Below are 25,281 nucleotides of genomic sequence, written 5' to 3'. Positions count from 1 at the left end.
CAGCACCTGGACTCCCCAGCATCCTACGCCAGGATCCTGTTTGTGGATTTCAGCTCTGTCTTCAATACCATCATCCCCGCCCTGCTTCAGGACAAGCTCTCCCAGCTGAACGTGCCCGACTCCACCTGCAGGTGGATCACAGACTTCCTGTCTGACAGGAAGCAGTGCGTTAAGCTGGGAACACAAGTCTCTGACTCCCGGTCCATCAGCACCGGATCTCCTCAGGGCTGCGTCCTTTCCCCTCTGCTCTTCTCCCTGTACACCAACAGTTGCACCTCCAGTCATCCGTCCGTCAAACTTCTGAAGTTTGCGGACGACACCACCCTCATTGGGGTCATCTCTGACAGGGACGAGTCTGATTATAGGTGGGAAGCTGACAACCTGGTGACTTGGTGCAGCCAGAACAACTTAGAGCTCAATGCTCTTAAGACAGTGGAGATGGCTGCAATCTCCCTACCCTCGAGGACCTGCACACCTCGAGGACCCTGAGGCGAGCGAGGAAGATTTTGGCCGACCCCTCCCACTCCCTGTTCCAGCTACTCCCCTCCGGCAGAAGACTGCGGTCCATCAGGACCAAAACCTCACGCCATAAGAACAGTTTCTTTCCATCTGCTACTGGCCTCTTCAGCAAGGCCAAGGACTCCCATTGACATTCATTCATTATTTAACCCAGTATCTGATTGCACTATGTTGACCACTCATGCTGCTCATTCTTATTCTTATTTTTATATATATTTTATTGTATATTTATTTTTTTTTATTCTTAGATTGTTTAGTTCTTAGGAATAGTTAAACTTCTGTACATTTACTTAATTTAAGATTCCTATATGTTTAGTGTTTGCACCTCCCTGCCACCGTAAATTCCGTGTTTGTATAACATACATGGCGAATAAACCGAATTCTGATTCTGATTCTGAGTGATGCGAGTGTGTGCTGTACCTCTGCGAGGGGTTGTCTTGGTTGTGTGTGTGTGTGTGTGCAGTACCTTTTGCTGCGATTGGTGGTCCCGGGTGTGCGTGTATGTGAGCGTGTGTCTGTCATGTACCTCAGGCTGGGATAGATTAACCGGGTTGTGTGTGTGAGTGTGTGTACGTGTGTGTGTCTGTGCTGTGCCTCAGGCTGGTATGGGTTGTCTTGGTTGTGCATGTGTGTGTGTAAGAGGTCGTGCGAGTGTGTGTGCGTGCTGTACCACGGGCTGCGAGGGGTGTTCCTGGCAGTGTGTGTACGTGTGTGTGTGTTTATGTGAGAGGGTGTGTATGGGTGTAGGAGTGTGTGTGGGTATGTGCGTGAGCATATGTGTGAGAGTGTGTGTGTGTGTGTGTGTACGTGAGCATTTGTGTGTGTGTGTGTGCGTGTACCTCAGGCTGTGAGGGGTGGTCCCGGCTGTGTGTGTTGTCCTCGCTGGGCAGGGTGGTCTCTATGCTGGGGGGGTTGAGGAAGCGGCTCAGCTCCTGCTGCTGGCTCTCCCGCAGACTGTGGATGATGCTGCAGGACTGCTGCTGCTTCTGCGCACACACACACACACACACACACGTACATACGCACACACACACACACACACACACATGCACACGCGCTCACACACACACACGAGAGGATGTGGTGAGTGTGCGTCCAATAATGGCGGCTTTGTGCGAGATAAATAGGCTAAATGAGAGGAGGAGAGTGAGAAAAGGAGAGAAATAGAGAGAGATGGAGCTATGTGAGATAGACCGTGTCGCCTTCCTCCCTTTGCTGCGGCTTCCCTAGAGTTTTCGGTGCAAGCGTGTGTATGTGTGTGTGTTTGCGTGTGTGCGAGTGTGTGTGTCTTTGTATGTGTGTATTTGTGTGTTCATATATGTGTGTGCGCGTGTACTGTATGTGTGTGCGCGTCTTACGGCGCGGATGCGTTTGAGGCACTTCTTGAGCCACATGCGTATGGTCTGCTTGGCCACCTCCTCCTCGATGGTGTACTCCAGCTGCTCCCTCGCCAGCAGCTCCTCCACCTGCAAGGACTTCCTGATGTCCACCGAGCGGTACGACAGCATGCTGCATACACACACGCCGTACGCCCATACACACGCGCGCTCACGCACATACACACACATACATACACACACACGTGTACGCACACACACACACATGTATACACATACGCACACACACGGACACACACATACACACACATGCAGACACACACAGACACACACACAGACAGAGGACAGTTTAGTTTTAACTTCTACTCGGAAGTTCAAATGTGTTTTCCTATGTATTACTGTGTGTGTGTCTATGTTTTAGTGTGTGTTTACCTATGTGTTAAAGAATGTGTGCTAATGTACTAGTGTGTGTGTGTGTGTGTGTTTGTGTGTGTACATGTCAGTGTTTGTGGTGTTAATGTATGCCCAGTGTTTCCTCTATGTTGATTTACATTTTTTAGGCCGTCTATCAGCAGTGATTGTTAGAGTGCATGTCGGAGAATAGCACGGAGGGAGCTTCACACCGCAGTTGAGATTGCGTGTGGGCGTCCTTGAGAACTGCAAGTCGTATAACTTATGTTGTCAGTTCATTTAAGCCTGTTATTTAATTAAATTAACTGGTGATTTTCGTTGTTTTGTATTCTTCCACTACTAGCTAAATTGCACGTCTGTGGTTCGATAGAAATTGCTGCCCTCGCTCATGTTTGTATTTTAGGTGCATTATTATGCTGAAGTAGTTTTAATTAATAAATATTGTGTTTATTGTTATTATTTGCTACAGAATGCTTAGCCTATCAAGATCAAATGAAGCAGACAGTGTACATGCTTTCGAGTACCTTAATCCATCGGCTAGGCTAGTGACCATTTACAATAAGTTGTTACGTCAATTATTTATTGGCAGCATCCATGCCATTTAGAACATACTTTATGAGTGGAAGGTGTCTTTAAGTAGCCTAACCTTATTGATTTAGGGGAAATAGGACGAAAATATGTGCAATATTACATTAGCTATTAGACTATTACATTAACCTGCACCGAAATATAGTGTTGGAACTTTGTTTCGGCTGGGGGGTGGGGGGGTCGCTGCAAAAAAAAATCCTAGAGGAAACACTGATGCCTATGTATAAGTGTATAAGTGTGTGTGTCTGCGTAGCAGTGTGTGTGCATACATATCAGTATGTGTGCGTGTGTCCATCTATGTTTCAGTGTGTATGGGTGCGTGTGTGTGTGTGTGTGGGCGTCAGCGTGTGCGTGCGTGTGCGCGCGTCACCTGAGCACATCGTGGAAGGTGACGTCCCCCCCGTTGTGCAGGCGCTCCATCTCGTAGCACATGTGCTTGAAGAGCAGCTTGTCCTTGTCCAAGTCCACCTCCAGCCGGCCCCTCAGCAGGCGCAGCAGGAACTTCACCCTGGACGTGGGGATCACCCCCTGGACACAGCGGGGAGGGGAGGGGGGTGGGACGCGGTCACGACAGACTGACAAGACACTAGGACTCGCTTTCCCATCCCCTTCCCCCTTTTCTATCCCTACTTCCTCCCCTTTTCACCTCTCATTCGGTTCTTCTTCTTCCTCCCCTCTTTATTACCCCCCCCCGCGGCCCCGGCCTCACCTCGCGCTTGTCGTCCACCATGTTCCAGATGATCTGGAAGTGCCGCAGGTCGTTGTAGCTCAGCAGCTGGTCCTCCTCCGTGGAGTAGAAGAGAGAAAAGTTCTCCACGATGATGGCTGACAAGAGACGCAGATAAAACTGGTTCTTAGAGGGAAGCTCACCTAATCACACCCAAAACCCAGTATATCCATGACATATCTTTTGTTTCGTTCTGTATGCTGTAGTAATTTGCCACAGCTGTGCCAAAGTAAATGTTGAGTTTGAGTTCCAGGTTTTCCCTGCTCGAGTGTTTTCTCCCTGGGTGTGTGTTCCAGTCCTGGTCTTGTCTCTCTTTCTCCTGGCTCCCTGCACTCCAGTCTCTCGTTCTAGTCACCCAGCTGTTGGCCATGTGTGATTACCCTGCCACGTGTATAGGTTTGCTCCCTTTGTCAGTCCTTGTTGCAGCGTTGTTCGAGTTATGTGAGTATTCCTGCCGTGTTCCTGTTTTGAGGAGTCTTTGTTCTCTTTGATCCTGTCCCCTTGCATTTGGGTCCATCCCGTGCACTCCCCCTGACAGTAACAGTCTCCCCAGTTACTACTTCTGCCTTGTATCTACCTTGCATTAAGGGTGACTAGAAATATTGTTTTATCATTTTAAACCCTACCCTAACTGGCAGTGTAGCAGACGACTTGGGCAAACGTACATAAAAGGCAACTAGCATTGATAATCTATGTGCGGGGGACTGCATTGCGGGTCAATGGGAGTGTATTCCCTCACTTGTCCCGTTGTCAGATAGCTTGCCGTCTCTACCAAAACACACACTCCATAAAGCCAGCGGGTTTTCAGCTCAGTCAGATCTACAGAGATGAACAGGGAGATAAGACTGGGTCCCTTCCATAGAGCTCCCCTGGTAATGGTTTGATATGGCCCGTGTCCACCCCCACCCCCCGCCCCCTTCCTTTATGTGTCATTACCTCTTTCCCTCTCTCCCCCTCTATTCCCCCCCCCCCCCCCCCCTCTCTCTCTCTCTCTCTCTCTCTCTCTCTCTCTCTCTCTCTCTCTCTCTCTCTCTCTCTCTCTCTCTCTCTGTGGAGGTGAGACCATCGTTTCTGCATGGCTGAGAGTTTTATGAGCAGTGATAACATTGTCTGAGACACGATAGGGCTGATTGTGCTTTAGGAGCTAATGACACGCAAAAGCTCGACCCCGTGTCTTTCGGTTGAGGGACTCTACCTCACACGCGTGCGCACGCGCACACACACAACCCTACACGCTACATTCTACACACACACACTTACCCACGAGAAGGTTGAGCATGATGTATGCTATGATGACGTAGAATGAGCAGAAGTAGATCAGAGCTCCCGCGTAGTTTCCACAGTCTGTCTCCCAGTAGCGGTGCTTGTCTGGGGTGCAGAAGGGGGGCTGCACCTGGGGAGGGGCGTGGGGGGAAACCCAAACACACTCAGTACCCAACACCTGGGGCCTCCCTCTCAAACACCGGGCCTCCCCTCTGAGGGATAGCACGCAGATTGAACTCCCACACAGCCAGCGCCAGAGCAGATGCTTACGTAACCAGACCTTTGAGTGTATGTTTCTATGAGCAAGTACACAACACAGATACGGTTCGGAAGAAAGCCCAGAGTACGGTACACTTTCAATCAGGCCTGGATTGGTAATCTGGCATATCAGGCAAATGCCCGGTGGGCCGACGCACTTGGTCTGATATGATATTGAATATATATAGAAATCTATTTTTTTTTTATATTTGGTTTTTATAAACTTAAAATTGGCCAACGACAGCCCCATAACGCAGGGACAGCGATCCATTGGTTCATTTTCCAGACTGACACTGGGCTGGCCCAATCACATCTCTTAACAGGCTCCACCCCTCCCCCTCTGTTTCTTGTGTCAGATGCAGTGGCTCAGAGCCAAAAACCTGTGGATTAGGATGGAGAAACAAAAGCGCAAGGGCAAGGGGGGTGCAGAGAAGTTTAGAGGTTGATGCCTCAACATGTGGAAAAATAACCGACTTGTTTAGTGCTGTAGCTTCAGTTTCAAAGCCTACAGTACCTGACATTTTGCAAAAAACAGGTGAACATAGAACATGGAGGAGAGGTGATTGGCCATGGCACCTGTCAGGCAGAGGAGCAGGTGTCTGACCGACCGACCAATTGTGGTGGGCTGGTTTGAGCAAAAATGCCAGGGCCATTTTTTTGTCCCAGTCCAGCCCTGCTTTCAATTCTTGTTATCTGGCTGATGTGTCTGTGTAAGTGTGTGTGTGTCTGTCTGTGTGTGTCCTACCATGCAGTCATGCATGATCTTGTTCCAGTCCTCCCCGGTGACGATGCGGAACAGAACCGTGATGGCCTTGCCCGCCGTGGAGAAGTTGGCATGCCTGAGGACACACACAACATAACACACACACATAAGGACACGCATCGTCAAGAAACACGCACAGACACACACACACACACACACATCCAAACATTGAAACACATGCATGCACACACATATTCTTTGGATTCTTTGTTTTGGAGCTTCAACATGGAGAAAGCAGGAAATGAGCATGCTGACCTGTTGATGTTCTCGCCATACTTGACGGTGCCGAAGAGGACCACGCCAGCGAAGGCATAGCAGAGGAGGAGGAGGAACATCCCTACGATGATGAAGAAGCTCTTATACATGCTCACCACCACGGTCAGCAGCAGCATCTTCAGAGTCACCTGGAGACACACACACACACGCGCACACACACACAGAAATATGCACACACAAACATTCATGCACAGAAATACACCCACACACACACACGTATGCATACACACACCCCACGCATACACACGCGCACACAAACCAAGAGAGCGACGGATGGTCAATGATCTGTCCGTTTTCAGGAGGGCATCCTGGCTGTGGTTGGTGGGTGTGTTGGCAGCACCCTACTCACATGCTTTCCACAGATGGTGAAGAACCGGAACACGATCACACACGTGCCCATCATGTAGGTGTAGTCATTCTGCACACACACATGACACATCCCGTTCAAGTTGTGTGCTGTGTGTTTTATTTGTCGAAGCGTGTACGTGTGTGTGTGTGGTGTGTGTGTATGTGTGGACTCACCAATAGTGCAAAGTGGAGGACTATCCATATGACCCCCAGTGATGTCACCAGCAGGTCGTAGCGGTTGCGTCTGCTCTGCCAGTACCCGGCTGGCGACATGGCGATTAGCTTCATTGTCACCTAGGTTACCACCACCACAACAACAGTCATCAGAGGACCAATGATGTCACGCTGTGCTCAGCCAGAGAGACTACCTTTCATTCTTTCAAGCACATGACTGTAACCTCCCTCCATACATAGACCTACCTAATTATGTATACCTAGCCTCCTTATATAGACCTACCTCCATACTTAGACCTACCTCCTTATATAGACCTACCTCCTTATATAGACCTACCTCCATACTTAGACCTACCTCCTTATATAGACCTACCTCCATACTTAGACCTAACTCCTTATATAGATCTACCTCCATACTTAGACCTACCTCCTTATATAGACCTACATCCTTTTATAGACCTACCTCCTTTTATAGACCGACCTCCACACACCTACCTCCAGCACAAAGATGAAGTTGAAGACTACAGACATGGTGGCCAGGGGAACGGTCACTTGATGATCCACGTCCCACTGTAAAACACACACACACACACACACACGTACACACACACACGCCTGAACACCCCACCCTTGACACAAAGGTTCAGTGGAAGAGGTTTCTGAGAGCACAAGAGCCTTACCTTGACAGACAGCAGCACAGACTGCGCCAGCACCAGCACAGCGATGCCTCGCTTGAAGAAGGGGTGCTGGGTGATGTCATACATCTTGGCTCTGAAACCGCCAGTCTCTGTGAGGGCGAGGAGAAGACAAGAGACTAAACCAACGCGGAGAGGACGGGTATCATCAGGTCCCACACCACATCGTCTGGAATACACTTTTTGACGCAGCAAAGCCATACAGACCCTGTAGCCTGTTGCTGGTGAGCTGTGGTTTGGAGAGCTACGGTACTGCACAGGCATTCCACAGTAATTTGCAATGCTGTCAGTCAAACTTGGGGGGGGGGGAATTAAGACTGACAAATGATCAGGAGGGAAGGTGAAAGCAGGGGTCTGCTATGGTGGAGAGCACAGGGAAATGAGTAGGAGGAGGAATGAGAGGAGGAAGAGGAGGTTTTACACAGAGAGTCCAGACAGTTTAATGGCATGTGTTTATCTGCTCTATAAAGCTGGGAGGACTGGTCAGTATATTTGTCAGGGAGAGTGGACCATGGCTTGCCAATGGCTGTTTATCTGAGAGGAGGTGCCTCCTCTCCTCACACACCCTGGTCAACATCTCCAGACAGTGATTAGTGATAATATCGATTGGTAATCAGACATGAATATGACGGGTCTCATGAAAGAGGAGTCTACAGAGATGTCCCACCATCTGTATGTAATACATGACTCTCAATACCACAGGCCCATTTCACCCTGGCCTCACCCATTCCAAGCAGAATTCTTAGCTCAACCTGACCCAGCCCCGCCGTCTTTTCCCGTCCAGTCCACCCAAGCTATTCTCAGAAAATAACCAAAATGTCCAGTTAAACAATCCAACCCGAGTCAAATATCAACATCAAATCATTGATGACATAACATCATTTTTCACAGCCAGGAATCGAACCGACAACCTTCTGATTAATAGCCCGATTCTCTAACTGGTCAGCCATCTGACAGGACAGAGACAGGAACAGAGACAGAGAGACAGAGAGAGGGAGAGGACAGAGAAAGAGAGACGGAGAGAGACAGGCAGAGAGAGAGAGACAGAGACAGAGAGACAGATACGGAGACAGACAGAGAGAGAGAGAGACAGAGAGAGAGAAAGAAAGAGACAGAGAGAGACAGGAACAGAGAAAGAGAGACAGAGAGACAGAGACAGACAGAGGGGGAGAGGACAGAGAAAGAGAGACAGAGAGAGACAGGCAGAGAGAGAGAGAGAGACAGAGAGACAGATACGGAGACAGAGAGAGGGAGAGGACAGAGAAAGAGAGACAGACAGAGAGAGAGAGAGAGAGAGAGAGAGAGAGAGAGAGAGAGAGGGATAGAGAGATAGAGACAGAGAGAGAAAGAGAGAGAAGGTGAATCTGTATCAGCGCGTGGAGCCAGGCAGCCAGGGGGTGTTGGATGTGGATCAGAGTCAGATTAATACGCCTGCTAGCCGACGAGCTGCTGACTAAGCCTGCTCCATCGATTTCCTGTTAGCCGTGGGACCGACTGAGTTAACTGGCTACATCGAAGCCTGCAACACCCCCCCACACACACACGCATACAACCACCTCCCTCTCCTCCCCACGGCCCCATCCACCTCCCCCGGGCCTCTTTCTACCTCCCCCAGGCCCCCTCCACCTCCCCGAGACCCCCTCCACTTCCCCCGGGCCTCCTTCCACCTTCCCCACGGCCCCATCCACCTTCCCCAGGCCTCTTTCTACCTCCCCCAGGCCCCCTCCACCTCCCCGAGACCCCCTCCACTTCCCCCGGGCCTCCTTCTACCTCCCCCAGGCCCCCTCCACCTCCCCGAGACCCCCTCCACTTCCCCCGGGCCTCCTTCCACCTTCCCCAGGCCCACGTCCACCTCCCCCCTGCCCTTTTTCCACCAGCCCCCTCCACCCTCTAACTTCAAACGTGGTCACATTGCACAGCACACTGTCCACGCAGACTAACCTGGGCGTGGGGGCAGGTGGAGGGGCTGGGCTATCTTCAGACGACTCTTGAGATCTTCCCACCTCCTTTGGTCCACAGTCAGTAGAGCTGTACCCTGGACAGGGAGAAGAGGGAAACGAGGGAAGGAGGTTTGTAGACTCAGCTAGACACTAAGCTCGAAGAACAGGGAACGTTTTTCCCTCCACAAAAGCCCGGTCTAGTACCGAGATGGCCTTTTGTCGAAGTCGCCTGTCAGGAGAAAACACAGCAAACGACGGGCGAGAGAATGGAGACCTTCTCACCTTGTTCTCATTGAAGTTGGCGATGACCACTCCCACAAACAGAGTCAGGCCAATCATACAGCCCAGGAACACGAACACATGAATGTAGATACCGTGGATCTGTGGGAGCAGAGACGCGTCAGGATGGATAGATGGATAGAAATGTTTTTCTATAACTCCATGTAGAGCACTTCGGTACCTATTGTGGTTTTTGAAAGTAAAAGGGTGTATACCGATCCAACACGATGAATAATGACGTCTCTGACTTCCACCCAGCCTTTGAGTGACAGCACTTCGAATAGTGCCAGCATGGCGTTGCCAACGTTGTCAAAGTTAAAGTTGCGAGGGTTGGCCCTGAGGCAGGAATCAAAAAGGAAAGTTCAGACGAACTAGCATAAGAGCAGATATCTGATGTGTCTCTGAATATGTTCACACAGCCTGTGCAGTGGTGAGTGGACTGTTAGGTCGGTGTGTGTGTGTGTGTGTGTGTGTGGACCCACCAGACTCTGGGCACCCAGAAGCCTGGCTTCTTCTCCCCTGGTTTCAGCTTGAGGTTGAGGTTTTTTGACACGCTCACATTGATCCGGAAGATTCCATGGCAGTCCTCCTGTTAACCAAATCACACAGCTTAGTTATGTCACTGCAACAAAACGTTTGGCTAATTTAGATGACTGGTTGATACTGGGGTTCCTGCTGACTCGGCAGAAGAAAATCCCTGCTCCTCATTTTAATTCTAGGGACATAAGCTCTACAAGAAGGGAGGGGAGATTCCATACCCGTTTACTGATGTGTGGGTCGTTACACTTGGCGAGTTTTCCGGCAAGAGCTGCACCCCAAAGCTCGCAAACACCAGCATCAGTGTGAGGAGCAGGATGGAGACCTGTGTGTGTGTGTGTCAGAGGTAGAGAGCAAGAGAGAGAGAGGAGAGAGAGAGAGAGAGAGAGAGAGGAGAGAGAGAGAGGAGAGAGAGAGAGAGAGAGAGAGAGAGAGAGAGAGAGAGAGAGAGAGAGAGAGAGAGAGAGAGAGAGAGACAGAGACAGAGACAGAGACAGAGAGAGAGAGAGAGAGAGAGAGAGAGAGAGAGAGAGAGAGAGAGAGAGAGAGAGACAGAGACAGAGACAGACGAGAGAGAGAGAGAGAGAGAGAGAGAGAGAGAGAGAGAGAGAGAGAGAGAGAGAGAGAGAGAGAGAGAGAGAGAGAGAGAGAGAGAGAGAGAGAGAGAGAGAGAGAGAGAGAGAGAGAAAGGGGAGAAGGAAAGAAATAGACAAAGGGATAAATATAGAAAACAGAGTGTGTGTGTGTGTGTGTGTGCAAGCGTGCGTGTGTGTGTAGGAGAGAGAGATCAAATGGATGAGATGGGAGTCAGACAGGGCTTTCCCAGAGCGATGAGCAGAGCGCTGGGGGCAGCCAGGAGGCTGGCAGCTTAGGGTGTCAGGGAAACCTGGCAGAGCTCCACACTCAGTCAGCACATACTGCACTGCTCTTTCATCTGGCAGGGGAGGGGGGAGGGCGGGGGGGTTGTTGCAACACTACTGGGAACACGGATCTATCACAGAAAACCACTCTAGTCACATCAAGAGGCTGCTCGTTTCGAAAATCCCGATTTTTTAATACCGCGTTTGTGTGAGTCTGAGAGAGACTGCGTGTGGGGGTGTGCTTGTGCATGTGTTTATGTTGCACCACTGACCAGGAAGATCTCCTTGAAGCCCTTGATGACTTCCCGGACCACCTTTCTCATCTGCGGGACCAGTTTGAAGATGCGGAGGGGCCGCAGACAGCGTAGCATCATCAGCAGCTGGGCACCTGACTCTGGGGGAATGTTGTTGGGCAGCCAGCAGAGGAAAATCAGGCCCAGCTAGAGGTGAGAGGAGGGGCAAAAGAAAAGAACAGAAATTACACCGTTCTTATCGCTGTTTAACAGACAGAGGTGACTAGATGTGACTTGGTTGCTTGGAATTTTTTTTTTGTGCGTCTTTCTGTTTTCAATGCGATAACACATTCCAGCCCATAAAATAATCCCCATGGCACATGATGAGCAAAACAAGAGTTGTTTTCAATAGCGGCCTGAAAAAACAACCAGCGATGAATAAAGCATGGAAATGAAGATGATTATGATTCTGAAGAATTCGAAAAGTTGTTTACGGTCATTAAAAAGCAATCGCCAGAAGTTACATTTACATTTAGTCATTTAGCAGACGCTCTTATCCAGAGCGACTTACAGTAAGTACAGGGACATTCTCCCCGAGGCAAGTAGGGTGAAGTGCCTTGCCCAAGGACACAACGTCAGTTGGCACGGCCGGGAATCGAACTGGCAACCTTCGGATTACTAGCCCACTTCCCTCACCGCTCGGCCACCTGACTCCCAGTTGAGACAGACTTCTCCTTTTTTTTTTTTTTTTTTTTTTTTTTTTTACAGAAATGTGTTTACGATAACCATACATATGTACGATCAGAAGACACTCTCTTTCTCCAGCGGGAGGAATATCTCATCAGGTAGATAGAGCAGACCACAGTGGGGAACATCGACTACAGTACTACAGGTAGAGCGGACCATGGTGTGATCTTACCAGATAAATGAAGATGTCCATGACTCCTCCGAAGTCCCTGATGACGGCGGTTGGGGTGAAGAACAGGCCATCAGCCATGATCTTTAGGTTCAGCTCGATGCTCATGAAGATCACAAACACATACTCTCCGATCTGAAACAGACGTTGTGAGTCCATCACAAACACACTCCCTACACACACATACCTATACCTACACAGATAAACGAATACAGCATGGGCCTTAGAGTTGTTCTATCCAGTGTTTTCCTGCCGTGCTGTTCGAGTCACCTGCAAGGTGGGCACGTGCATGACCCTGGTGAAGGGAGACTCAAACATCATGGAGATGCAGGAGCAGATGGTCACCACGATCATCACCCAGTCCAGATAAGTGACCAGCCCCAGGAGGTCACTGTGGAGAGACGGAGAGAGAAACAGACTCATACATATGCACACACACACACACAAACGCACATACACCCACACACGCACAATTTGAACACACACGACGAGTCCTAGTTCCTCTACCGCAGTACTGACTTTAAGTAGGCCAGGCTTCGACAACATTTCCTCTGCTATCACCCCTTTCATCGCCAACCCCCCCTCCCCTGACACACTCACCCCCCATACACATACTTCCCCATCTAATACAGAGGGATCATTCAAGGACTGCTCTTAAAGGGGGAGGGAGACAGAACACTGCGGCCCAATCTTTTTCACAGTAGGATCTTTCCTGCAGTCCCCTGGCGCCCAGAGAATCTGATAGAAATTAAATTTTCTCGGTTTTAGAATCTGACTCCGAGGCCTGCAGAATCCCAATCACATTATGTAACTGCAAGGAATACAAAAATCTATTTCACAGCTCTGCAGCTTTCTCAATCCTCCCCACTCTCAGAAGTAAGGGGGCCAATTTTGGATGAATCAAGTTCGGCGTTCCAAATAGATAATCCATAGTTTCTAGATCAACATGAATTAAAAGGATTTAGACTCACTAAAGCTGGTGATACTTGGTGTTCTTCACTGCTCCGGTGATAGGATCTGTTGTAGACCTGGACACGAACACACACATTTACAAAAGTGTTTATTACCTTACAAACACCCAGAAATTCCATCACCTTATTCCATCAAATTACTGTGTAATTTATGGCTGTAATTTATATAGTGCTTTTGCAGTAGATACAATATAACTCATTTCATACTTATGTGTTAAGTATTTATTTAATACTAATGCAGTCCCATTATAGGTAGTACAAACTGTAACTAATGTAGTACTAAAGGAGCACTGCTATAGTACCACTGTACTCAATATGGTCGTTATTAAGTACTTATATTCTCTTGTTTACTACTGTCAGGCTGGGATCTTTCTTCAGTACTTACGCGTTGAAGCGAGCCCTCACTACCGTCCTGCAGAAGTTCCTGAAACGATGCTCTCGCCCCACGATGAAGAGAGGCTTGTCAAAGTATGGGTGGTTCTCTCTCAACTCCTCCTCCTGGACCTTCCTGTTAAGTCACACACACACACACACACACACACACACACACACACACACACACACACACACACACACACACACACAATAAAGATACATTGTCAAAGTAGGGATGGCTCTCTGTCAGATCCTCCTCATGGATTTTAAACAACCACATACACATAAATATCGAGTGCATGGAGGGTGGGGGTCAGATGGCTGAGCGGTTAGGGAGTTGGGCTATTAATCAGAAGGTTGTTGGTTCGATTCCCGGCCGTGCCACAATGACGTTGTGTCCTTGGGCAAGGCACTTCACCCTACTTGCCTCGGGCGAATGTCCCTGTACTTACTGTAAGTCGCTGTGGATAAGAGCGTCTTTCAGTAACACACACACACACCCACACACAACACTGATGGGTTTCTTCAAAGTGATGGGTCTGTAATGAGATTCTTCTAACACTACTCTAACTGCCAGCTGTGCCTAGGCCTGATTCGGCTTCGGATAAGTGTGTGTGTATGTGTGTGTGAGTCTGGGTGTGTGTTTACCGTTTCATCTCGGCCTGCTCCTTCTTCTCCTGGATCATCTTGATCTCGCTGTCTTCTCTCTGAGCATTGCGGTAACGCACCGTACTGGAGTGCTGAGAAGAGAAGCAAACTTGGATAAGGGCACGTGTTCACTTGCAACCTCCTTCAAATCTACAATTTGGATTAGTGATGACACACAAAGTAATCCACAGACGTTAAAGACTCCCAAAGACTGAACACTTACATCTTGGGTGAGAGTCTCGAGAGACTTCCCTCTACTGATCCTCTGACTGGTAGAACCATGTCTCAAAGACCTGAGAGAGAGAGAGAGAGAGAGAGAGAGAGAGAGAGAGAGAGAGAGAGAGAGAGAGACTCATTGTGAATTGTGACTTACGTATTGTGAATTGACATTCACAAATGCCTCAGGACAACACTCAGTCAATCTGGCCAAACCAAATTCAAAGAAAACAAAAAGAGAAATATGTTGTTTATTGGAAAGAAGTTACATAAAAACAGAGTCAACTAGAATGCTATTCGGATCTAAAGAGACAGTACACAATGGCAGACTACCTGACCACTGTGTCTGATCAAAAATTAAGGAAAACATTAACTATGTACAGACTCAGTGAGCACAGCCTGGCAGTAGAAACAGGCCATCACAAGCAGACCTGGCTACCCAGGGAGGACAGGATGTGCTCTCTCTGTTCATAGGGAGAGGTGGAGACCTCCATTTCCTGACAGAATGTGACCTTTATAAAGAAATTCGAACAACATGCTTCCCCAAAATTAGAAACAAACGTGAAGAATTTGAAACTTTAACAGATAGAAACTTCTGTATTTAGCCTAACTGCTTTATGTTTGCAGCAAAGTATTTAGCAACCTGTCCTGACATTAGGGACAACCAGTGGGACAAGGTATAATACATAAGGCATGGCATATTTTAATTTTGTATTCACTTTGAATCACCTTTTTCATCTGTTTTATTCACATTATGTTATTTTAATCTACAGTGTGTGCATGTTTACGTATGTATATACTGCATGAGCATGTAGATATACATGTGTGTTTGTATGTATGCATACTACACAGTATGTGACTAAAATGAAAATGACTAAATGTAAAATGTTTTGCTTTGGTACGTTTGAAATATCTCGCCCTATAAAATCTATCATTCAACTATTGAATTACTGTTTGTTTGTGATTGATGATACTTATTAAGTTGTATGATATGTTTATAATTACAGGCGTTGTCCCTTCACTGTGGCCTGTGGCCGAGCTGAACATTCATGCCAATAAAGCATGTTGAATTAAATGTAATTGAGAGAGGGGGGAGGGAGAGAAAACCTGAGAGAGAAAGAGAGAGAAAGAAAAAGAGAGAGAAAAAGAGAGAAAGAAAAAGAGAGAGAAAAAGAGATAGAAAAAGAGAGAGAGAAAAAGAGAGAGAGAAAAAGAGAGAGAAACAAGGACATGACTATACTAGTGTGTGTGTGTGAGTGCGTGTGTGTGTATATATGTGTGTGCATGTGTATGTATGCGTGTGTTCCGTGCCTTGATTCCTATGCAAAGGGCTCACTAGTGCCTGCATACGCCTGCGCGTGCGTACAGGCAGGTGTTATTTGTGCTTCGCATACTATGTTTCAGCGCTGCACAGAAACACCTGCGAAACACCTGCGCACACCTGCCCGCCTAGCTCTTTTGGCTACATCAAGGGATCGTTGTTTCGAAATTTGTTTTGTGCCATTCGTTTCCAGTTGCTAAAAGCCTTAAACAAACAAACCATGGCTGGACTCGCATCAACCATGGCAATGGCTGGCAATATATAAAAAATATATATATCTCGATATTGTCAACATTTTTACGATATTTGATATATATCTTGATATGTTTGCATTTGCATTTAAATAATAAAAAAACATGATTTTCTTTTGCCCTCATTAGAAAACAAAAAAAAAAACAATTGAGATAGAACAGCTATTGTTACAATAGTACAAAAGGTGTAGTGCAAATTTTGCCAAAAGTTGGCAATTTTTTAAAATATATATATTCGATTTTCACAATATTTTCAGATTTTACATTGTCGTCAAAATTATTGTGATATCATAGCTAATATTCGATATAGTATCTCTCAGCCCTACCACCATGCTATTATTGTCTTGCATCCAAGTCTTTTAGTTGTGGCCAACTGCAGGTAACCTAGCCTTTATAGGTTATTTGCTATTATTATGTTGCGCAAGGCATGGAATACCCCCCATAATGTGTGTGCCTGTGTGTGTGTGTGTGTGCATGCGTGCGAATGTGTGTGCATGTGTGCGTGGGTGCGTGACAAACCTGCGCTCCTGGCGGATGTGATGCTGGACGCTGAGGATGGAGCGCTCCTTGGCAGGCTGGCCTTCAAAGGACCCGCTTAGCATACGCTGTCTGGTGCAGGCTCTGGACAGCACACACACACAAACACACACAGTCACTACACCTCACACATTATCTCCCACATACACAGACCTGCTTCCCACGCGCATTGAAAGCACCATATGTGGCAAAACCACAGGAAGACACAATTCTACTGTACTTCTACAGATAGATACAGTAGAAGAGAGAGACACAGTTCACGCAGTAGATAATCCACCCCCCCCTCCCCCTCCAACCCCAAATTATAATAGAGCTAATGGCACAAATGGCTAGTAGCACAGCTTCAGCAGTTGGGCCACTGATGACTGACTCAGACATCAAGTGAGTGTGTAACCTTTCAGCAGGGTACCAACCCTGGACAGAGCAGCCACCCGGGGTGCCATTCTGATGTGGGCACCATCATTCCAGCCGGGCTGCTGGCGCTCCCTGGCTAATTGCAGAGTCATGTACCGGAACCCAGCTAATGACACTCTGGGCTTCAAGAGTGTGTCCTCACCCTATTTATGGCCACTCTACGTGATTAGTTACTCTTTGGCCGTGTGTGTGTGTGTGTGTGTGTGTGTGTGTGTGTGTGTGTGTGGAGCTAGAACAGACCGGAGAGGACGTGCGATGACTACTGATGCGATGTCTGGCGGCTAAATTGAGGAGATGGAGGAAATGAATGCGATACTCACACACACAAGCACATACCCTCCCACACCTCCATACATATTGACACACACGGTGTAGAGAGGCTAATCTTCAGTTAGTGCCATCGCGTCCATGCAAAACCGTTATCAAACTATTCCATTATAGAAGCGAGGTCCATAATTTGTGCAAGCGTTTGTGTCTGTGAGCTTGATAACGAGATAGAGTGTCCGTGCCAATGCCTGAGACAAACAATACTAGACCATCACATTTCCATAAACTGAACCTGCAGCTAAATCTGAAGTGACAGACCAAATTACACATGAGTTTTCAACAATCCAGGGTTCAGATCTACAGGTTGTCAGCAGAAGACATCTACTCCTCTGCTCTGAAGCAGAAGGATGTTAATGACTCTACACAAGAAGACGGAAGGTCTGGAGGTCTTACCTCAGTGTCTTATTGAGGAAGGATAGATGTCGGTCTTATTTCAGGACCTGACTGAGGAAGGATGGATTGAGGTCTTACCTCAGGATCTTATTGATGGTGGTCTCCTTCTCCAGGAGGTTGCGAGCTCGAATGCTGAATATTGACCTCCGCAGCTGAAAGGAAATAGGGTTGTAGTTATATCCGCTAAGGATACCCAATACAGAAGTTCAGCTGAGACATGTTATAAAAATTACTCCAATATGTACTAACTGGGTCCACTCTTAAAATGTGCATCACAACTAATCAATGTCATGGTTACCTTCTGGTCAATGTACTTGTTATCCTCGATGGCGGAGCGTTTGGAATGGTCACAGGACGATGAGGAGGCAGAGGGGAGACGGCGGAACAAACAGCTGGTGTCCTGCTGCTGACGGTCAATGAACTGCTTCATGAAGCTCTCTCTGTGAACCAGTATACACACACACACACGCACAGCACAGCACAGACAGTGTATTACCAAACTGTAAGTGTGAACACGCATACTTTAAATTGAACTTACAAGTTGCACACTGAACATTCAGCCAGAGACATGGAACACAAACAATTTTTTTCACTCGCAAAGTGCACGCACGTTTTGTAAAGCTAAAAGAGGGAGCAGATGGAGTTGCGGAGGCAGTCTGGGATGGTGAGAGAGAGACCCAGCTGTGCACTAATCAGCTTCTTTAAAGGTACAAAAGGAATGATTTGGGAAAAATAAGGTTTTATCCACTTTAAAGATGTTGTGGGAGCTAATGAGGCCCTCTTAGAGTTGAACACAGATAACTCAGAGCCAGGGGAATATCAATTTCTAATTTGGAGTGGCCCGCTACTTTCCAGCCTATTGTGCTCCAGCCATCCTGTTCCAGCTTACAAAACATATTTATAGGCTGGCCTTCCCCCTAAAATATTACCTATTTAATCTTTAACAGGAATTACAATTATGTGTGACGGAGGAGGGAACTGATTAGGGGGGTGATTGAGTCTAATCTGGGATCGGAAGAACAAATATAGTTCAGACAGGCTCTGTTCTGTTCTGTTCAGGTATGTGTGTGAGTGTGTGTGTGTGTGGGTCTGTTTGTGTGTGTGCAGAAAAGCACCTAATCCTGGGGACGGTGAAGTCAGAGGGCAGCTTGGAGATCTTAACCATCTGCGGCCTGTTGGGGAACTTCTCAAAGATCCTCAGGCGCAAAGGAAGCTTCTCCTTCGTGTCCGCATTGGCCTCACTTTGCTTCAGCTGGAGACAAAGAGAAAGGAGAGAAAGAGAGAAAGAGACAGATAGATGGAGAAAAAGAGTCATAAGTGAACCGGTCGATTCTGTTCAAAGCTACAGTGAAAGAGAGGACACGGTTTAGGTTAGGGTGAGAGAGAATCAGAGAGCAGAGGAAGAGATGGAGGGAGGACGACAGAGGGAGAGGATGTTCGGGTTAGAGAGAACGAGACATAGGAGAGAGAAAGAGAGAGAAAGAAAAAGAGAGCGACGAGGGAAGGACTCCACTTCACTTGATAACTCACAGGGCCTTGGAGAGAGCTGAACCAACTGGGGAAGGTTTAAAGAGACGCACTGCAGCTAGACCGGGAGAATAATGATAGGACTGTGTGTGTGTGTGGGGGGCGGGTGGTGGAGGGGGATTAGAGGATAAAACGGGAGCTATCTCAATCTCTGCCCTACAGATGGCAGCAGCAGACTTACCTACCGCACACACTCAGTAAAGCACAGAGACCAGCCCCACTGTTTAGGGGATCCAACTTACGTTTGATTTAAGAAGGGGTGAAAGACGCAATGGGAAAAAGAAGAAAAGAAACAGATTACATTTCATGCAGTATAATGGAGGGCTGAAAAAGACTGCAGACATGACTGTGGGAGGAATCACAGTGAGGTCAAATAAAAGACAATAGAAATGAACTAGACCAATTAAATGGACAAAGTTTCATATAAAAGGGATACTGATATTCTCCATCTGGGAGGGTGGGGTTCATCTGATTCATGCCAGATTGGAGGAAAACACATTTGGCTCTGTAGAGAATTACCACTTACTATTCAGAACAGACAAAGGCCAGCACACAATACTGTGTAACTGTGTGTGTGTATGTCTCATCCTAATTTGTGTTAATGTGGGTGTATGTGTGATAAGGAGAAAAGCTCATCTCTCAATACTTTCCCTTTCTGGCACACTGACGTGTGTGTGTGTCCTTCCCTAGCCTTCAGGCTAGTTCAATTTGAGTGGTTATGTGCATCATAATTGATGCCCCCGCATTAGTCTGTTAGCTTGGCACAGGGTGTGTGTGTGTGTATTTATGTGTGTGGATGTGGGGTTAGTTAATAACGTGTAGGCCTGTTCAGCAGGGTTACAATTATGATTAAGTGATCAATTGTTTAATGAGCTGGGGCGGCTATTGTCTGCGATCAGACAATCAGACATTGTTGTATTCCACACTGCAAACCTAACTCAATTAAGCTAAGTCCCTCACAAACAACAGCCTTCGGACACTGTGAGACAAGCTTGTAAAGGAGGTTGGAAAGACAGGAGTCCTGAAGACAGCAGTAGGAAACCTTGGGAGGAAAGTAGGAAGCAGATAGGAGTCATTCGGATCCACACCTGATTGTTTGGGCAGACATTATTATTCACACAGCCTCATTTGCACACACTTATACACTCATACACTCACACATGCACAAACACACACACACACACACACACATACACAGACACACACACATGTTTTGAGAGAATCTTGCTGGTCCCATGTGTCCTAATGAAGATAAGATCAGATGAGCTCAGATCAGGCTAGATAAGCTCTGTCCAGCAGTACCTAGTCAAGACCAGTCCAGCAAAAACCAGTCCCCAGTACAACCCAGCTCAGTCAATTTAAGCCCAGCCCAGCACAACACATTCTAGCAGCACAGTTAATCTCTTCCTTCAGGGAGTCAGGTGGCTGAGCGGTTAGGGAATCGGGCTAGTAATCCGAAGGTTGACCGATTCCCGGTCATGCCATCTGACGTTGTGTCCTTGGGCAAGGAACTTCACCCTACTTGCCTCAGGGGAATGTCCCTGTACTTACTGTAAGTCGCTCTGGATAAGAGCGTCTGCTAAATGACTAAATGTAAATGGAATGCCTTGCTCTACAGACCCCAATCCAGAGCGGTCAAATATATCCAAGCCTAGCCCAGCCCTGCCCGGTCTAGCAGAACCCAAGTCAGCACAGTTCAGCAGAATTAAACCTCTGCAACTGTAACACAAGCTCTCTCTCTCCTCATAATGTCCAAATAGTCATTAAACCGTAACGCACCATGTTGTTCTGTTTGGATAGCGATAATGTGTTTTATTGCACTGACCCAGGTTTGGAACCTAATGTGGCCTTAAGGTCACTCTTGACTACTATTAACTGAACCTGCTACAGCATTGGCCATTGATCTTGATCAATACATGTGAAGGATTAGGCACAAGTGTAAACAGGCTCTCAGGTGTAAAGCACCTGGCCATTTAATCACTACCAGGTCTTTATTGATCACTCGGCCCACACAACGTCAGTCAAGGCTCTCTCACGTCTGACATGGAGTAGTGAGCGTGCATATGTTGTGTAATGTGTGTGTGTTGACAAAAATTTGCGTGTTACAGTAAGCATAAATAGAGCGTAGTAGGCCTTTGCATAGCAGCAATGGGTCAGGGAGTAATGCCTCAGCCTATGAAACACTCCCAGGAGATCTATTCACACCTACCTACCATTCAACCAATTTCAGGCTTGAGCAAACTTGGAGCTTCGGATTAGGGATCCCTGGATGGTCTTCCTAAGTAAGGGGGAATAGAGGTCCATCCCTGACCTTCACCACACACACCATCACTGTTGAACACAGAGAGGAGGGGGAGGGGGTGGAGGGACAAGCACCTTCACAGAGATCCAATACACCTTTCCCCTACTAGAGATCACTCTCAGAACGAGTTCTGCTGTGCAGGAGGCGTAGAGACAGTGTCTCCTGACAGAACCAAGATACTCTTCAATGATCTGAACTATGATGTGGTTTGCTTTCACTGAGCCTTTGAGACCCTTAGCCCCTCAGTATCAGCCTTGAGACACCGGCGAGTCGTCCTGCTCCAGTCGACAGGAATCTCAGATGAGGTCCCAGAGTTTGTCATGATCAATGTTGCTGGAGGTGATGACTGAGTGAGGTGAAGATTTCAAATGGAGCCTATCAAACTGTTTTTGTTTCCTGGAATGGTACAGTGGAAGGCTTTAAAAGAAGTGTGGATGTTTGGCATTCTTTGCTAAAGGACAGTAAGGCTACTCAAATATGAAACAAGCATGCATTTAGAAAAGCGGGGACAATACAGACAAACCATACAGTGCTTTGTCTTCACAGGATTTACTTCAGATATACAGAGTTGCAAAGCTAAGGACTTGAGGTACAGAGACTGTTATCTCTGAATTGGACTGAGGATTCCGACATACACAGTTAGGACTTAACGATTGAAGATAGATGACACATCCAGTGTTTACGCCTGTTTGAAAGAGGGACTGTGGATGAACTGTTAAACCATATCCTGTCTTCAGAAGCTTCGAGAAAGAATAGGGAGCTGATGAATGGCCCACCCACACACCTGCTGCAGCCTACACCGACACCAAGACACACAGATGAAGCCGTACACACACAGGAACAAACACGTCTGTTCCTACCCACATCATCCAGACATACAGCCTGAGAGTGTGGGTGGATAAACAGTCCCTTACCAGAGGGGGAACCAGAGACTGCAGCTCACAGCTACGCTGTTATCTGGATGTGTGTGTGTGTGTTTGTGTGTGTGTGCGTGTGTGTGTCGTTACTTTAAAAGCAAGTGTGTGTGTGTGTGGTTGGTGTATGCAGAAGATGTGTGTTTGCCACCATGGGCCAACCAGGCTGAGGAGTATTAATCAAGAAATACTCAGAAGAAAGAGATGTGTTTGTGTATTTTGCTAGCGAGGACCACAATTTGAGCCGGACTTAACTAGTTTTTACTGCCAATGGTCATTTGAGTGCACCCTTTAATTGTAGCTCTCTAGTAGAAGTATGTGTTTCTTTGTGATATTGTAGATTTTTGAAATTGGCTAGAAATCTGCCATGTGAGCATATGACAATTGGATGACATCTTCATTATAGCTAAATAGCTAATTATCAGGAACTGGTAATGCACAGTATGATAAAAGACGACATTGACACAAACAAAAGTGAAAAAAACTTGTGAGTGGCTGGATAAAAACTGGAATACATGCATTGAGGGGTGTTCTGAATACTCTCAAACAAACGGCTGAATGGAACAAAGTTGACACTGCAATCACAGAGGAAGTCAAAGAAACTTCAAGGTAATTTGAAAACCCTGTAAGTAGTGTGACAAGGGGGCCTTGTCAGCCATGGGCCTGGCAGCCCGTTGGCCTCGTTACAGGAGCAAAGCCTCAACGAGGCACACCTGTTCCTCATCTACCTCACGCCTGGTGAGTACAAAAGGGGACAAACAGGGGCAATAGGGGGGTTGACATGGTTTTGTGCTACACAGACTCGCCGTAGGAGAAACAAGACCAACCACATGAGCCAGGAGGGCTGAAGGAAGAGACCCTGGGAGAACAAGAAACACGCCGACGTAACTCAGTTTTTGTTAATGTTTTTTTGTTTTGTACCAAAAGGTGCTATTAAAACCCTTTGGCGTACCTTCTCTCTTGGAGTCTGTCTCCGTGCTTCACAAGTGGTGGAGAATGCGGGCACAGGTCAGAGACCTAACAGTAGGCGTCGTCCCAGGCCTTCCAGTTCCCCTCCTCCTGGGGCGCGACTGGCCAGACCTGGGCACCCTGTCGCCCGCCAAAGTGAGGCCCTGGAGGAAGAAGAGGGCGCCGCCTCACCAACCCTACCAGAGTGTTAACGAGCTCTCCTCTTCCTGCCTGCTTGGGTCAAGAGGAGACCGAAGCCGACGCAGACGGTGAGCCTCCAGACGTCTCTCACCCCTTGTCTGTGTTCTCGCTTCCAGGCGGTGGGGGCTCCCTGATGAGGGAACAGCGGGAAGACCAGAACCTGAAACACTGTTGGGGACAGGTCCAGGTGGTCGAGGGGGACCGACAGGGAGGTGGCCGGCTACCAGATACCTACTTCCTGGTACGGAATGGCCTCCTTTACCAGAACACGATACGCAGAGGTGAGCCAGTGGATCTGCTGGTCTTAAGTTCCGGCGGTCCTCAGGATGGCTCATGGCCACCCTCTGGGTGGACACCTGGGAGGGGCTAACACCCTGGAGAAAATCTGTAACCGCTTCGTTTGGCCCGGCATGAGAGGGGATGTGGAAAGGCACTGTAGACAATGCCCAGTTTGTCAGCGTACTGCACCTCGGCGACCGCCTCCAGCACCATTGGTACCGCTCCCCATCATAGACGTTCCGTTTCAGCGGATCGGGTTGGATATCGTGGGGCCCCTCCCTCCGTCATCCCGGGGCCACGAATACGTCCACGTCATGGTCGACTACGCCACCCGGTGGCCAGAAGCCATCCCGCTACGGAAGGCCACATCCCAGGCCATCGCAAAAGAAATCTTTCTCCTCGCCAGTCGGGTGGGTGTTCCCAAGGAGATCCTGACAGACCAGGGCTCCCCTTTTGTCTCCCGACTGATGAAGGACCTGTGTGGGATGCTGAGGGTCCAACATCTCCGAACCTCTGTTTACCACCTCTGTTTACCACCCCCAGACCGACGGCCATGTCAGCCATGGGCCTGGCAGCTCAGTTTTTGTTACTGTTTTTTTGTTTTGTACCAAAAGGTGCTATTAAAACCCTTTGGCGTACCTTCTCTCTTGGAGTCTGTCTCCGTGCTTCACAGTAGATGCAATTCCACCAGAAAACCCCAATCCCACAGTTCGAAAGATCCGAGAAAAAAGAGGGTGCTCACAAAAAGAATCCTGATTAACAGGAGAAAAAGAAGAGGCATCTGCTTGCCTCTTCAAAAGCAAGCCTTTTGGACCTATGAAATGGTATATATGAGTTGTACAAACACATTTCTCTGTTCTGTTGATAGATTGTGTGGTGTCATCTACAGACATCCACAGATAGAGTCAAGGAGGAGGATGGGAATTCCGGAGGAAAGCCCTTTGCGGTGGTGTTTTAACATTTTAAAGACATATTTACTGTTACTTGTGAAATCTTTTGTATAGATCTTTTTTGCAAGCATGCACAAGGCAAGAACCAGGAAGAGCTTTCAAATACATGAAAAGGACACCCTAAAGTGGCAAAGAAGCTGTATGGTAGTTTAAAGTTTCCAGTTCTGTCAGTCCAGTATGTAAAGGTAGTTTTATCAGTTCAGTAGTTATCCATCTTCATCAGTTCCTATAATGTCTCTGGGGCCAGAGTGTGAATACTGTGTCAGTCCAAGCAGCAATAGTGTACTTTTTCAGGCATGTACCAGGCAGGAACAAAGAAGACAATGTTAAAGAGAAGGCCACCTCAGTTGCAAGTGTGTAACAGTGGTCATTTACAGCTCAGTCAATGGAGTGGTAAACTGATGCCCCAGATAGAAATGAAGTCTGGTTAGTTCTAATTCATATTCTGAACAGAAATGTAAAGTTACAGTGCAAAGCCTGAATCCATGAAGCACTTTCAGATAACCAAATAATGAGGTAGAGTTGAGAAGTAGATTGAAATGTGTTTTATCAGTATGATCCCACAGCAAGAGTTTCAAGGAAG

General features: G+C 47.7%; 1 protein-coding gene across 1 annotated transcript in view; it reads right to left on the bottom strand.

Annotated features, from left to right (window-relative positions):
- nalcn (sodium leak channel, non-selective) overlaps positions 1-25,281 on the bottom strand; it is an 81,325-nt gene that overhangs the window by 3,125 nt on the left and 52,919 nt on the right. Inside the window, 28 exon segments of the mRNA XM_062457510.1 lie at positions 1,359-1,505; positions 1,878-2,028; positions 3,226-3,383; positions 3,565-3,680; positions 4,843-4,975; positions 5,849-5,942; positions 6,122-6,270; positions 6,492-6,560; positions 6,665-6,784; positions 7,160-7,234; positions 7,345-7,451; positions 9,301-9,394; positions 9,582-9,680; positions 9,794-9,914; positions 10,061-10,167; positions 10,337-10,383; positions 10,386-10,440; positions 11,248-11,415; positions 12,128-12,259; positions 12,395-12,515; positions 13,096-13,152; positions 13,481-13,603; positions 14,119-14,210; positions 14,342-14,411; positions 16,426-16,527; positions 17,656-17,729; positions 17,876-18,017; positions 18,693-18,829. Of these exon segments, the coding sequence (XP_062313494.1) occupies positions 1,359-1,505; positions 1,878-2,028; positions 3,226-3,383; positions 3,565-3,680; positions 4,843-4,975; positions 5,849-5,942; positions 6,122-6,270; positions 6,492-6,560; positions 6,665-6,784; positions 7,160-7,234; positions 7,345-7,451; positions 9,301-9,394; positions 9,582-9,680; positions 9,794-9,914; positions 10,061-10,167; positions 10,337-10,383; positions 10,386-10,440; positions 11,248-11,415; positions 12,128-12,259; positions 12,395-12,515; positions 13,096-13,152; positions 13,481-13,603; positions 14,119-14,210; positions 14,342-14,411; positions 16,426-16,527; positions 17,656-17,729; positions 17,876-18,017; positions 18,693-18,829 (3,060 nt within the window).

Source organism: Osmerus eperlanus, chromosome 3 (genome assembly GCF_963692335.1).
Source record: "Osmerus eperlanus chromosome 3, fOsmEpe2.1, whole genome shotgun sequence".
Classification (NCBI taxonomy): domain Eukaryota; kingdom Metazoa; phylum Chordata; class Actinopteri; order Osmeriformes; family Osmeridae; genus Osmerus; species Osmerus eperlanus.
This window is presented reverse-complemented; position numbering and strand designations above follow the sequence as displayed.